We start from the raw sequence: 14,743 nt of genomic DNA, 5'->3' as shown, positions 1-14,743 counted from the left end.
TTTTTTTTTGCTTGACTTCTTGCCGGTCCTCCAATCTATGAGTTCTGCATTGCTACTCAGAGGACGTTTGGGGAACACTGTAACTGAAGAGAGATGAACGGGAACAGATGCAAAGGAAGGGTGAACAGTGAATGAGGACAGTGTCTTACAGGAGACAACGCAATGGCCATCAGAAAATAAATATTCTACTAGTAATTAGCTCAATAACGGGTATTTTTCTATTAGCTCTGACATTAATTTACCAACTCCATGATACTCAATGCCAACCTGAGATATGTGAATTTATGACTGCAGTTAACATTATCACTTTCATAGTGTGTCCCTTTCTGCAGTTACATTTGCATAGAGTTAAACATTTATTTCTTTGTGTTTTTTTCCTCTCTTCTCTTCCTCTCCAAGAACTCACTTGGTTCATCTGGTGTTAACGTGATTTAACATAAGATACTTTCGCATTCATCTTGAATCCTCAAGACTACCATTCTTCATAAGCAGCAAAAACAAAACTTCCTTTCATCTAAGTCGCTTTCAAACATGACTGAAAAGAACTGAGATGACACAAAATAAAAATATAAGAAAGATTAAAGGACAAAAGAGTCCTTCAACAGATGGGTGAAAAATCTTTCATCCTCTTCGAAGGAGGTTATGTATGCCTCCACAAGAACCGCTACCAAGGTCAAAGTGATCTGAGTGAAGCTTTGAGAGTGTCAGAGTAGTTCTGTAGATGTTGCAGCTCATACTCAATAGACTTGTTTGCGTAACTCCAACTTCTGGTGCCTACAGCTTTCTCCATATTATTGTCTATAACAGAAACAGTAACAGCAGCAGAGAACTTTACTATGTAAGAGTCAACATATCCTCCTGTGCCTGAACATAACCTCACCTATCATCTAAAATGAATTCTTTTTAAAAGAGTAAATATGAATTCAACACATCTATCCTGAAGATTTCCAAGCTTTACAATCAAAGATAGATACAACTTTAATAAGAGTAAAATGATTATCCTTCTTCTAAAGGATATTTTACTGCCTATTGTCTACAAATGAAATATTAGGATTTCGTTTTCTCTTTTTATACTATTTGCATGTCAGATACCTGTTATGATCCAAATGCTAAGTATTACATTTTATCAATAAAAACCCCAAACTAGAGAAGGTTCTAAGATAAGAAAGATAAAGACTAGTACCACATGAAAAACTTAAATTATTTTAGCAGATTTAAGAACAGGCTTTGTTGTTATTTGTTATATGTTTGTTGTGTTTGTTACACGTTTTTGATTTTTTTATAGCATTAATACTAATTTAACATGAACATAACCATGAACATAATGAAATAATTCATTATTGTAGAGCTTAGGGATATGGTTTAGTGGGGACTGTTAGCGTTAGGTCAGAGGTTGGACTCGATGATCTTGAGGTCTCTTCCAACCTAGAAATTCTGTGATTCTACTACAAATGATACACATGATGCAAGTCACCAATGCATGTTACTATTGCCTGAAAAATACTCATACACTTTAGTTAAGTACTACAATGTAAATCTAGCAAAAACAGTATCAGCAGGTCAAAACCAGTGAGAGCACACTTAGAAAAATCCATACATAGCTAATGAATTTTAATGTTTGGATTCTACCCGTTGGTCCCCCCGCCCCCATCCTCCCAGTATCCTTCATTACATCAACTAATCACTTAAAATTTCTTTTGGCTTAGCCTGTATTCTAATTAACTAATAACATATCTCCTTTGAATAGTAACTGTACTGAGCAGTCAGCATATTTCCAAAGTTACATATGAGAGATTCAGAAATGCATGCATACATTCTGCAAAAACAATTTGTTTTGCTGACATTTATAATGTCAAGATTTGCCAATTCAGATGCTGCAGTGTCTAATTGGCTTTACAAGTAATTCCCCAATGATACCAAAGACATAGCAGTAGGCATTGCAGAAAGTGGACTTACATCCTTCAAGTGGTTTTAAGACTACAAACACATTTTCATCTTGAAATATTTCCAGGTGCAGCCCAAAGGGAAGCACAGTCCTGGCTGGCACAGCTGCACTTTTTAGCTAACTCAGGATGTTCACAGCCTCACTTTCCGGACCACCGCCACATGCATTAACTGCTAAAGCAGAAGAGCAGGAAGAACAAGAGCAGCATTGAGGAATGCCACAGTACACTGCCTGTAGTCTCCCCCTGCAGCTCCCTGCTGCTCCCCCATCGCCGTTTTGGGCTGACCAGGGGCTCAGATGGAACCAGACTTCTGCCTAGCGTATGTAATGGCAACAGGACCAGACAGGCAGACATGGGGAAAACATGGAAGCAGCAGCAAGACAGCATCTGCTCAGAAGTATGAAAATGTAACTTTGCTTCCTGCAGTTCAAAGGACAGAAAAACAAACTCCCCCTATTTTAACCAGTATCTCTGTGCAAATCTCTTATGATTGGCTCAACGTCAGAACATTCAGTATTTCTTTTAGAAAGCAAACCATAAACTAGGAAGTAGCCCTGCAGAAGAAAAAACTGTATTTAAGTCTTTTTTTTTTTTCCTTAAGGACATGTTTTCTAAGGAAAAGTGCTTGCATTGCACAGAGACAATATTAGTACCTTTCACGTTAAAGACAGCGAAGCCATGTTGTTAAACCATTCATGACCCTCTGCATTCCCACATAAAGCTCAAATCCACAAACCTTGCTCAGTTATGTTCCAACGCACCTCAAACAAGAAATCAATCCCCCTGAGGGCAGCCAAAACACAAGCAGAGGTTACAGGCGTGAGAGGAAAGCAGGAAGGGGCATCTCCACATGGCCCCTCTTTCTCCACCCCTGCACTGGAGCTGCTGCCAAAACAAAAAAAACACACACACCTACTCCCAACAGACCCAGACGATAACCTTTTTGATTTACTAACTAGTTCACATGTCAAGCAGTAGTTGCTTGTTTCAATTAAAGCACACTCATATACATCACCCTCCCCTTCCCTCAAACCACCCCTAACTTCAAAGCAGCCAATTCAGATCACTCTTCAGAGCCATCCTCTACAGAAGCCTGATTCAGAAACAGGAGAAACCATGATCACTTGCCAGCAAGGCCCCTGAGGAAAAGACCGTCAGCTTGAGATTCTGACAGCACTGACTGTTGCTCTCTAGTCCTTCTTCCAGTTCTTCAGCCAGCCCCGTTTTAGGGAGCAAAGAGATGCCTCACAAGGGAACTTCTCTTTTTTTTTTTCCTTCTGTTTGCATTGCATATTCAAGAGCATCCCAGACCTTTATCAAATGAGATGAGTCACAACAACAAAAGGCTTCCTTCCCTCTTTCAAGACAAGTGCTGTCATTGCAGCAATAAAAAACATCAACACAGCACTGACTTACTGAAGACCACGCATTTTGGTAATTTGGGAACCATCAGTGATGCCTGCTCTTTGCAGCTCTGATGGTGCCAACACACACTAAAATCACTGGCAGGAGTTACCATCGAGGACAGACTAGGGGCCTCCTCTCACCCCCTCACACACAGCAGCATCATTAGGGATGGTCAGAGCACATGCTGAGCAGCCACCAAAACAAGTCAGGGACTTCAGGTGCTACTCTGTGTACTGACCTCAGAAAGGTATAGAACAACAGCGCAGAAGGGACACCGTGGCAGAAGGAGAAGACCTGAAAAGCAGCACAGTTCCCAGCACTAAGAACTAGCTGGATTGCTGTCTGGCAGAGTGGGAAAGCAAACCTCTGAACTGCTGAATTGGTGCAGTGATAACACAGCACAGCTCCTCATGAATAAACCTATTCTAAAATAAACGAAGCTTTGAGAAAAGCTGAAGCAATCATCCTCCGTAGCTGCAAGAATTTGAAGTTTCCAGTTACAGAGAAACACATACTGCAGCTATTATATTAGCATACCTCTGGTGCATGCATTTCTAATAACATCTCTACCGTTATCAACTATCTTCTGCTTGCTTTGAAAGCAGAGCTCTGTTTAGTAACCTTGGAGCAGAAGTTATTTTAATTCATTCACTGTTAATATTTGAAACCCTTGTATTGCATGCATTATTGTATTTTGTTACCTCCAAGACAGCCAACAAGTAATACCAGGAACAGCAGCTTCCACAGCAGCAGCATCTTCAGTTGGCAAAATTCAGTAATTTCAGTTCCTTCCCAGATGAACTGCACATTTAGTCTTCTGTAGGCAAGGTTTAACCTGTTAAGAGAATAGAGGGATGACAACCGGATTCAAATTTAAGAACTGGCTTCCATGTAAACATGCTTTTTAATAAATACAAAATGGACAGATGCTCTAAAATGCCTCCTTTTTCCTTTGACTGAGCCCCAAACAGAAGTGCAGATGTATATGCAAGGTGTTAGGAATTACCTAATTCAGCAGGAGCACAGCTGGCAAGTACGCTGATTTTGTAGTTGCCTGCTTCCTGGTAATCTCTGACATACGTTTATTTGTAAGAAACAGGAGTTTTAAAAGAAGAGGATACATGAGGTACAATCACATATAAAGAACAGAACAGAAGTTTGAAGTTTAAGACAACCATTAGAAGAATTCATTCCACTTGCCTTGTATACGCTGCACTAGCAACACCCTGAACATGTGCAATAACTGATTTAATTAAAGCCACATCTACTCTTCCCTTTTTGTTTTACCATACCAGGTCTGCGCTCGACGTGCATAACAGCAGTACAGAAGCCTGAAGAGGAAGATGCAGCAACCAAAAACACAGAACATGAGCATGTGGCACTGAGGCACATCAGATGTGATGATATGCCACAAAGTGTTTTGCTAGATTCCATTTCTACCTGTGTTACTGGCTCGATTATAAAGGATTTGCCAAGGTCTACTAACTTGGGTATGGCATTCTAATTTTGCTATTTTCTACAAAAGCTTTGCAGTAAATTTTCTGAAGTCGTATGACAACTGTGGCCTTTACATTATGTGCGTGTCACTTCCACAGCATCTGTTTTTTCAGAAGAAGAGTAGCTGGGCAAAATTTGAGGTTCTGCAGTACACAGATCAGGCGAGATCAAATGCTTCCTTCTGGCACTGCAGTCTACGGATCAACGCACAGAAATATGAAGGGCAAAACAACAACCATTAATTCTGAGGTGCCAATCTGAAATGTCTGGACTTTTTTTTTCCCAGTCTATTTCATATTAGAGTTAAAAGTTTCTAATATTTTTGGGAATCTAGCGTTAGAGTTTCAATCTAAGCACCCCAGGCAGAGAGATCACCCAGAGGATTCCCTCAGACACATCCCCAGCCCACAGCTTCAGAAGAATGTGATCTCCCCAGAGAAAAATGGACCTGCTCTTTGCCACCAGAGCTGTCTCTTCTCTACCTGCAAGCCCCTGGCTCGTGCATACATCGCTACCAGCTTGCATCCTACTCAAGTGGCAGCTGCATGACACAAGCAGGGTTTCCTTTTTTGCGTGTATAAAAGCCAAAACCCTGTAGCACTGGTGTAGCAGGAGCCTACCTCGCAGTCTAGGAAATGGCCAAAAATCTGCTGCTGAGAAAAATGTACCTTACGTATCCTAAGAATTAAGTTCTGAAAGAAATCAAAGCATCAGGAACTAGGAAACCTCAGCACCGCAGTATTTTGCATATTACTTCTGAGGGATCCTGTGCATTTTGTTGACTAGAAGTAATAATTGCTGCACAATGCCACTGTAATATTATGATAAAACCAGCCTAGCATAAGCTGCTGGGCTCTAATTGCACTGCATGTTTGCCAAGAGCTTTCCAGAGGTAGGCATGTCCCTTATTTGACGTGCCCTGAAGGCACCTGGTACAGGCTCTGGAAGGGCTGGAGCAAGTTCAGGCTCTACAACAGTTTGTGTGCTCTGACAGCTGAAGTCTGTGCAGAGAACAAGATAGGAGATACCTGCAGGAGGTGCTTAAACCCAATATTAAAAAACTACACAAACAGGATACAGACCTACTGCAGCTACAGGAAGAAGAGGGGTTGGCTGGGAATAAAATTAGAAAAGAAAAAGTAGAGGACAACGAAGCAAAAGGATTAATAATATTATAGAGAAATAATAAAATGGGACTAGGAAATAGAGTATGGAACAAGGAGAAGCAAGGAAGCTGAGAAAGAGCTTTGTCAAAATAGAATTCAATAGAATTTCTCAGATCTGGATGAGCCCAAATTAAAGCTTCAGTCTGAACTGGAGGAATTTCTAGCGTCACTGAGTCTAAACTGATCAGAAATTCCTGGAACTCAGGAGAGTTGCACAGGTCATGAACTGATTTTTCAGTATTGATTACAAACCACAAAACAAAAAAATAAACTGAGGTGCTGACACTAGAGGTCAGCATATCTTTGCACAGGAAAACAGATATTAGAATCTCATCTTGATAAATTATGAGATTAACATTTTAGTTAAAGTCATCTCCACAGGGCATCATAAAAATGAGATGCGCTGATTAGTGTAAAATGTGCCCCAGCCATTTCAAGTAGTCATATCTATTTGTTTTTGAAAATAATAAATTGAAAATATCCATTTCTCATTTCCCTCAAAATGCAATTGCTAGCTGTGAAAAAAATCACCCAATATACTTTGTTTCAATAAGGAATACCCACATGGCAGGCTCTAAATCCTTCACATCTCTGCCTCTTGCAGTTCATATTCCAAGGCCAACATGAACCAACACTGGGATGACAGGGCTCTGGCTTTGGAAACATAATGGTGTAGTTTCCACACACATTGGAAAAAAGTCTAAGTTGAAGAAAGTCGCACTTCTGAAAGTGCAAAAGGAATGCAATAAAAACCACTAGAGAAGTGCTATGTTTGCACATAATTGATCAAGCCAGTCTTTCTGCAACTTGCCTGATCTCTACGCTTGGCTTCAATAAGACAGCCCAGTTCCCTAGGATCAGTCTCTGCTGAGATGAACTCCTCAGAAATGCTGACTGTACATGGAAATACCAACTCAAGGCACACCTATCCAATGCTAGAGCTGGCAAAAGAAATACAAGTGTGTATTTAAATTCACCGGAGCTCCTATCAGCACCTGAAGTTCTGAGTTCGTTCCTTACGTTTCTGTGTCTGATGTACGGAAGGTAAGGGAATACATCTTCCATGCAGATCATTTATGGAAGTGAACACATTTGCAAATCTGAGTATTTTAAGGGATAAACAAGATCCAAGCCAGCCCGTGAAAACCCACATGTATTTTTCACACTGCTCTTCTCAAGGAGCCTAGCAGCGTGCCTCACCAAAAGCAGCATCACGAAGGCTATCGCGCTGCTCAGTGGATCTCAGCATTTCAGTAACACTAATTCAACTCTGACAACATCCGTTTGTGAACAGGCAAATCTTGAGACAAAGGTAACTTCCTTTTGGAGATGGCAAGGCTTTGGAAAAGTGAGCTACAGTACCAGTACTGAGTGCGATGGTGCCATTACTGGTAACGTCCCACTGGAAGAAATGCAAGTATGTCTAGCACACCTGTATTAAACTCTAGATAAATGAGAATTAACCAATTAAAAGCTAAGAATCATGACAAAATACAGTTGAAAACCCTACTAAGCAATACCGTGGCTTGTTCCAAAGAAAAGTTTAAAAGGTGCTCCAAGGAGAACTGTGGCTGGTCCAACTCCTTTGGGGGCTCATTAGGTCTTTATTCCACAACTGCATGTAGCACCACTCATTAGCAAGCAGCCTTTGCAGGCTTGTAGCAGTTGTTAGGCTGCCTGTGGCTCTTACTCAGCCTTCCTGTCCCTACAGGGACATCAGCACTAGACAAATCATCCTGATGAAGCTGGACTGTAAGCATAAAAAGATGAGGAGAAAGTTTTAGATGAACTCCACTATTAACAATCACTAAGTAGGATTAAAGTCATCTTCAGTGTGTCATTAGCAGAGACTTAATTAAAAGCATCACAGACATTCTTAACAAGATGAATTTACAAAAGCTTAAAAAGAGAAGTATCAGCAACTGTTCTGTGGAGGTTTGCTACAACTTCTCTTGTCTTACTGCATGTATTGACTCTTTCAGCCATGGTCTTGTTTCCCCTGTCCATATATCCTTTGCACTTGATACAAGCCTTGTGAGCTTTAGGGTACAGGGACCACGTGGATGGTTCTAGTCTACGGAGCACCTTCCCTAACCCTATACTTGTCTTTCCTTTTCCCCCTGAAACAAAGAATAATTGTAATAATTGAATGTCTACTCTCAATACTCATTTCTCTACAAACAGCATCACGATGCATCTCTACCTTATCTCTCTCTCTTATTCTTGTTACTGAGGAGCTCTCTGAGCCCAGGCTCCTGAGCCCAGCACCCTCAGTTCTTCCACTGAAGAGCGATACCCGCTAAAGAAGGCTGTAACTTGCCCGAGCCTTTTACCACAAACAATTGTTCCATGTCAACAAAAGCAGAGAAATTGCAAAGAGAAAATAATTACAGAATGGCATTTATCTTAAAAGTTCCTCAGGAATCCTACCTTATCGTAAGACCACCAGCTTGTACAAGTCTGCGCATTAACCTTTGTGCCAGCAATTTGAGAGCCTCTTTAAATCTAGCCAGAGGTCTTTGCTTTGCACAAACAGTTTGACCACCCGTGGAGACTGCCTACCTAAATCAATTTCGGTACACCTATGGGAAAGCTTCACAAAGGAACTAGCTTTGCATTTTTCCCCTAAGTACAGGGGAAAAAAAGTATCAGAATTTCTTTCAACTCTTTCTATTAAATCAATGACGTGATAAAATTTAAAATTAGTAAGTCATTATAAGCGATACTAACCCCATTCCCAAGCCAAATGGAATACAGTTATCCTGAGCACAGTGTATCATGTTTGGTATGTTTAGTTACTGCCATTCAGAACTGCGTATTTTTTGCATTGGTACAGTGAAGGTATTGCACTGATAGCAAGTTAACCTTTTAAATGCAAAATATAGATATTAAAGAAAAAGTCATATGGCTTTTTTTCTATTTTACCTTAGGAAACAGCTTTCATACTTACCAATCCATGGATGATGAGAGAAAGCATATTTGCACAAAAGTTCACTCTTAAAGTTTATCCTGATATTGTCTGCTTTTCCTGCTCAACAAGTCAGCAGAAACCACCACACTTCAAGAAACTGCTCTCTTATTCATGCCACATGATTACCCAGTTTAATTAGAAACATCACAAAACCAAACATTCAATGTTTTCTTTCCATGTTCTTTGAAAGGCTTGGGTACAGAAGATGCAGTGTAAAAACAAAACAACAATACAGACAGACGTCTATTCCCAGACAAAATATCAGGTATTTTGTCTTATAGGCACCTTATTCTCTGACAGCATTAAGTGCACAGGCATCGGCTAAGACATTGCACAGTATGGTCCTGATAGGGAAATGCAGATTGAGTTCTTGCTGCCCTGAGGAGCAGGCTTGGAAGTGGCTGCAGTGCTCATCTGCATACAGACTTTCTGTGCCCTAGTTACCATCAAGCTCACTTCCAGTTTCCAAGTGAAACGTTACTTTCAATGCCACAAATAATGCCTCCGCTTCGTGCGGTAGGATGGGCATTTTTAGTGCACCAAGACTTTCAGGCTGCTGCTTCTTTGTAAAGATTCTCGACCCACGGTAATGAGGAGCTATGTATACTCAGCACAATGAGAAGTTTGAAGTTGCCCACAAGTGTTATTAAATTTTAAAAAAAATACATATATATTTCACATTCAGTCATCGCCAAAAGCTAACTTCTGCTGCTACTTCAAATACCGCTGGTTATTACTCTTACACAGATACACAACCCTCTATGCTTCAGTAGATTACTGAATGTCTTCCTCAAATCCTTGCAACACACTGTCTGTACAACAGCCTCTTGGATTTCAGAACCCTACCATTTAACATACTGTAACATTAACATTTCAACACACCCTTGGTGGCACAATCTGTGCTCTGTCCATCAGTGCTTCTGTTCTTGGAATAAGATTTCAAACAAAAAAAAAAAAGAGCTTTTGGAAGCTGATTTTTTTTCTATCTAAAAATCCCTCCAAAAGAACGACCCATCACAAAAAAAATGTGTTTTCTGTTATTTTCAGGCCCCTATTCTTATAATTTGTATGCCCCAAGCTCTCCCCCTTTGATTTACCAATTTCAGACACCCTTTTGATAACACATACGGGTCATCACCTTTAGCCAGGTGTCCTCAGATAGGTGCTTCAAGGCTCAGAAATTCTTTGATCCCAGATGAGTGGATGTCATGAGTCATTTAAAAATAATCTAAGGCTCTAGAACCACGATAAATAAAGTTACTGATATGGAACTGGATGAATTATGCCTTGTGTAGCACCCAACTACTCTGTTTCCATTGCCACGCCTCCAATGACTATGGGGTTTGCCCAGAGCTCTTGCTGACCTCCTGCACCTCGGGATGACAAAGTGATGCTGCTGATGAGCCAGCCCTTCAGCCTGCAAATACAACTGGCCTTTGGCAACTTAGGTTGCTTTTATTAGCCCTTCCTCGCTCCCTTGCGGGTAGCACACTATTTGTTTCAAAACACCTTTATTTCTACTTCCTATAAATCACGACTTCAAAAGTTTGTCTTATCCTGCACAGTTGCCAAAATACAACTCATCCCACACACAGCTGGAGTTTGATGCTCCTTAGCCAGAGCCAAGTCGATGTGAACACCTCACCCTGTCGCAGCCCATGTTAGCACCCACTCTGCATGCAGCTGGCCAGCGAGGGCTGAGCGGTACCTAAGTGCCAGGACTTCAGTTGCACTTCTCAAGCCAGACTGCCACTAGGGCCCTTACGGCTTTCCACTGCTTCTTGGACTCCACTTGGCTTTTAAGTGGAAAAGAGCTCCAAGATTTCACATTTTAAAGGCTTTAAATTAATACATTTTAATGCAGACTTTTCCAGCCAATTTACTCAGAGCAAGAAAGTACAGATTTTCCTGCACTGTGCTTCAGATATCCAATTGTCAGGTTTTGAGTGCTTTTTTTTCCCCCTGAACCACTAATTCAGCTCTTCACATAACTTACCAGGAAGTCACCACAAAGGAAGGTACATCAAAATACATCAAAAACCCATACAGCCAGGTGAGATGCATTGCTCCACGTCAACAGTGATGAACAACATCTCCTCTTTGCAAAATCCTCATTTTTCCTGCCTCCAAGGAGAAGCAAGCCAGAAAGAAGAGATGACCTGTAGGCAAGCAGACCTAGGACACACTCTGCAGGCTTGTTTTCTGCAGCAGACAGGCAGAGGGAGAAACCTGCAGGTGACCAGAGGGGATTGATCCTCTTTTAAGTGTCTAACAGACAAAGAAGAAACCAGTTTTGCTATGGTAGGAAAAGGTGAAAGGTGTCACATGCCAATAAGCTAGCAGTAAATTCTTGTTTTTAAATATCAGCAGAGACCTCAGGGTACAAAACTAACACTAATCTGCATGTGCTGGGTGACCTTTACTCAAAGCTAAACTCAGTGTGAAGACATGGAGCAGTGTGGGTGGGGAAGCCACCAGCAGCAGGGCTCCCTGGAAAGCCTTTGGCGTGGATGCTGAGCCCATCGTTCAGCCAGGCTTACCTCCCAGCCACCAAAGGCAAACGCTGCACCATGCATGGCTCTACACCTCAAGGAGGAAGGCAGCCACATGCAGGAATAGCTCTTGTCAAGCAATTTTACGTGGCTGAAGATAAAACAAACAGGGAAATGAGGCACGGCAGTCCTACTCCGAGACCCAGACCTCACACAGCCCATGGCAGGACAGGGCCCATTTCACCATCGCTCAGCAGAGCAGGACCACAATGCTCATCCTGCAGCCAGACAGCAGAACCCCAGTGGGAAACATGTACTGTTTAATTGTAAAAGAAGAATAAATTCTTGAGGAGTAAGATACTAGGAAGGGCAAAACGGCATAAATACTTCAAGTATATTGGCACTAGAGGAAAAGAATCATATATATTTTATAGAACATATTAAAATATTAATATATATAAACATACATTTTGTATGTAATCTTACTAGCCTTCTCTTATTCTTTTAAAATACGTATAGCCTGGGAATAGAGGAGTGAGTGAGAAGAATTCACCAGTTTCAGCATGGAAGTGAGCTTCAGGAGATACGGCCACAGGTACCCTTAATCTGAGTCTGTGATTATCTCACTCCAAGTCACATGCAAGAGAATAATCCCCTGCAGGATAGAACACTGATGTGAAAAGAAAGAAAAGCTCAAAGTCACAGTTGAGTGGTTATATCTGAACCCATTTCAACACTTCCTCCCTACCCCCCTATTTCTTACCCGAGACCTAGGCAGCTTAATCTGCATTGATGTCTGTGAAGTTTCACTTTAAAAGTTACTCAGCCTGAGAGACTTTCCCCTCATATGAATAGAAATAAAGTTCTTAAGTATTTTTATGCATTTTTATGCAAAGTTTTCCTTTTCAAAAGAAAGTATGATACTGCCTGAAAACTTGAATACTGCATTTCAGCCAAACTTCAAACTAGTAACAGACATATTAACCCCCAAATGAGATTATTAAAGAAAAAAACAAAAAACACAAATTGCACCACCAGGCAGAATAACACCCACTGGAGAATATGATAAAGCAGTTACAGATGTTCATTTGATTACTACAGCTGATTAGCTTGAACACACCAGTGCACTGTGTAACTGAATCAAACCATGTCACGGTTACTATTAAGGCTAGACGATATGGTATTTCTTAATCATTTTATTTAAACAAAACACTCCCCCTGCCTTCTCCCACTCCTTGCTTTCTCTCTTTTGTCCCCTACACCCCAACTCCCCTTCACCCCAGGGTTACTGTTTAAGGAATTACAGCACTGATTTACACACACACTTCTTTGGCTGCCTCACCTCTAGTAGAAGACTGTATCCAGGCCCCCACACTGGAAAGTAGAGGGGAGGAAGGAGGAAACAGTGAACAATGAAGCAGCAGCAGGTAATCTGAGCTCTGCGTAATTTAGGGATTATAGTTATTATTCAGGTATCCCCGTTACTTACGTCTCCAGGAAGGAAATTGAGTCTCAACATAAGACCACGATTTGAAACAAGCAGAACACAAGAAATTAAATTTCAATGGAATTTTCTTCCATTAATGCTAGGAAGAACTTCAGGGTCTAGCTCAAGATTAATACACACAAAGGTTCTGTGCCATAAAATGACCACAAAAAGCAGTAACGAGCAAATGCTTGACTTGTTAGCGAAAATGGCTGCAAAACATCCCGTTTATACTTCCCACATAGAAGAATTCACTTCCATGCTAAAGAAGAAGTGTGCTTGACAAAAGCAGTGTGTAAATTACTTAACAAGATCTCTTTAAATATCAGTACAAGGTTAGAGGTGATAACAACTACGGTGGCTTTGCAGGATACATTTGACAGCTTCAGTTTTAAAAGAAAATGGAGCTGAGAGCTAAACTGAATATACAGAGATAACATTTAATGGCAATGAACTTCAGAATATCGGAAGTACTGAAAGATCAATTTCCTGACTGAGGAACTAAATTCAAATTAGGAAATCTCTGGCTGACAGAGGTTCCGAAAACCATGGAAGCAGGAGGAAAAAGGGGGAGGAAGGTTAATTTGGTTTGTAAAGTATTAAAAGTAGTTTTATACAAAATGCCCTGGCAGGAAAACAAATCTGCAGAAAGGTCAGACAGACAGATAACAAGGAATTCTTAAAAATCCAAATTTAGTTCTTTAGGTTCAGGAGTTCCATTTCATCTCATTTATAATCTTGTTCTGAAATCATTCATGGCTGCCAAAGCATGTTTGAGATGCAGCTTCAGAATCCCTATGCCTGAATGAAGCCTGAAGCTTTTCTAACCAAAAAGCTTACATGTTTCCTCTCTGCTTCTCAAATCTCACTTTACCTTTTCTTTACAAAGAAGAAAAATACACTTCCACAGCATCTAATAGGGAAGTAGCAACAAGTTCCTGATGCCAGAAGATGCTATTTTTCTTTTGAACCTCCAAGGTTCACTTCATGTCTTAATGTACCTGGCATTGCTCTCACTATTAATCGTGTATTGCAGACCAAAAGAAAGTGCCTTTCCAGAAATGACCTCAAACTAAATTCATAATTCTTTAAGAACTAATAAACCCACCGAACCAGAAAGCTCTGCCCTTCCTCAGCAGGCTAAAAGCAGGCAAGCTTCCTTACTCCCTTTCACAAGATTCACTAGTGCCTTTTATTTAAAGCACTGTGTGGAAATTGTTTATATATATTTTAACAACATACCCATGTTTTGAACCAGAGAAAGGCCAGTAAACAACAGAAACGAACAGCTATGCTAGAGACGTGGTGCATAGCTTAAAAAGCCATCACTGGTCATATACAACTTCCATCTGTGATGGAGCTTGTATTACCCTACACTACAGGCAAAGGAGCAAAGACTTCTGGACATTCCTACATAACATCTTCCTGATCCCCAAGACTGCAAGGAAGCAACACGTAGCACTTTTCAGATGCTCCTACAAAGGTCTTCCTACAGAAGATCAGAGATCTTCAGTCACATTTTTCTGGAGTTACCCTCATCAACACGAAATACCTTCTGTGAGGAATGTGAGATGCATCTGTACTCAACATGTATTACGTGGGGTCTTACTCTTCCTCATTAAATTGTAAATAACTTCTTCAGATAAGAATTTTCAATAGTCAGATCTTCATTATATGGCACAAAAGATGTTTGAATTACTAAAAATATTTGGGATGCCTCTGCATCCTTCCCTGCATAGGACAGGGAATGAGAAGATTGGAACTCAGCCTGAAACAGC

At 40.8% G+C, this 14,743-nt stretch overlaps 1 protein-coding gene across 2 annotated transcripts in view; it reads right to left on the bottom strand.

Annotated features, from left to right (window-relative positions):
* Nucleotides 1–14,743, bottom strand: part of LOC137862385 (contactin-3-like) — a 96,800-nt gene that overhangs the window by 68,311 nt on the left and 13,746 nt on the right. For both annotated transcript variants that reach the window (XM_068694384.1, XM_068694385.1), the window contains exon 2: nt 4,055–4,188. In XM_068694384.1, coding sequence (XP_068550485.1) covers nt 4,055–4,109 — 55 coding nt within the window. In that variant the 5' untranslated portion in view covers nt 4,110–4,188. The remainder of the gene's footprint in view (nt 1–4,054; nt 4,189–14,743) is intronic.

The sequence above is a fragment of the Anas acuta genome, chromosome 11 (assembly GCF_963932015.1).
Source record: "Anas acuta chromosome 11, bAnaAcu1.1, whole genome shotgun sequence".
Classification (NCBI taxonomy): domain Eukaryota; kingdom Metazoa; phylum Chordata; class Aves; order Anseriformes; family Anatidae; genus Anas; species Anas acuta.
Note: the sequence above shows the minus strand (reverse complement) of the source record. Positions and strands in the feature narration are given on the sequence as shown.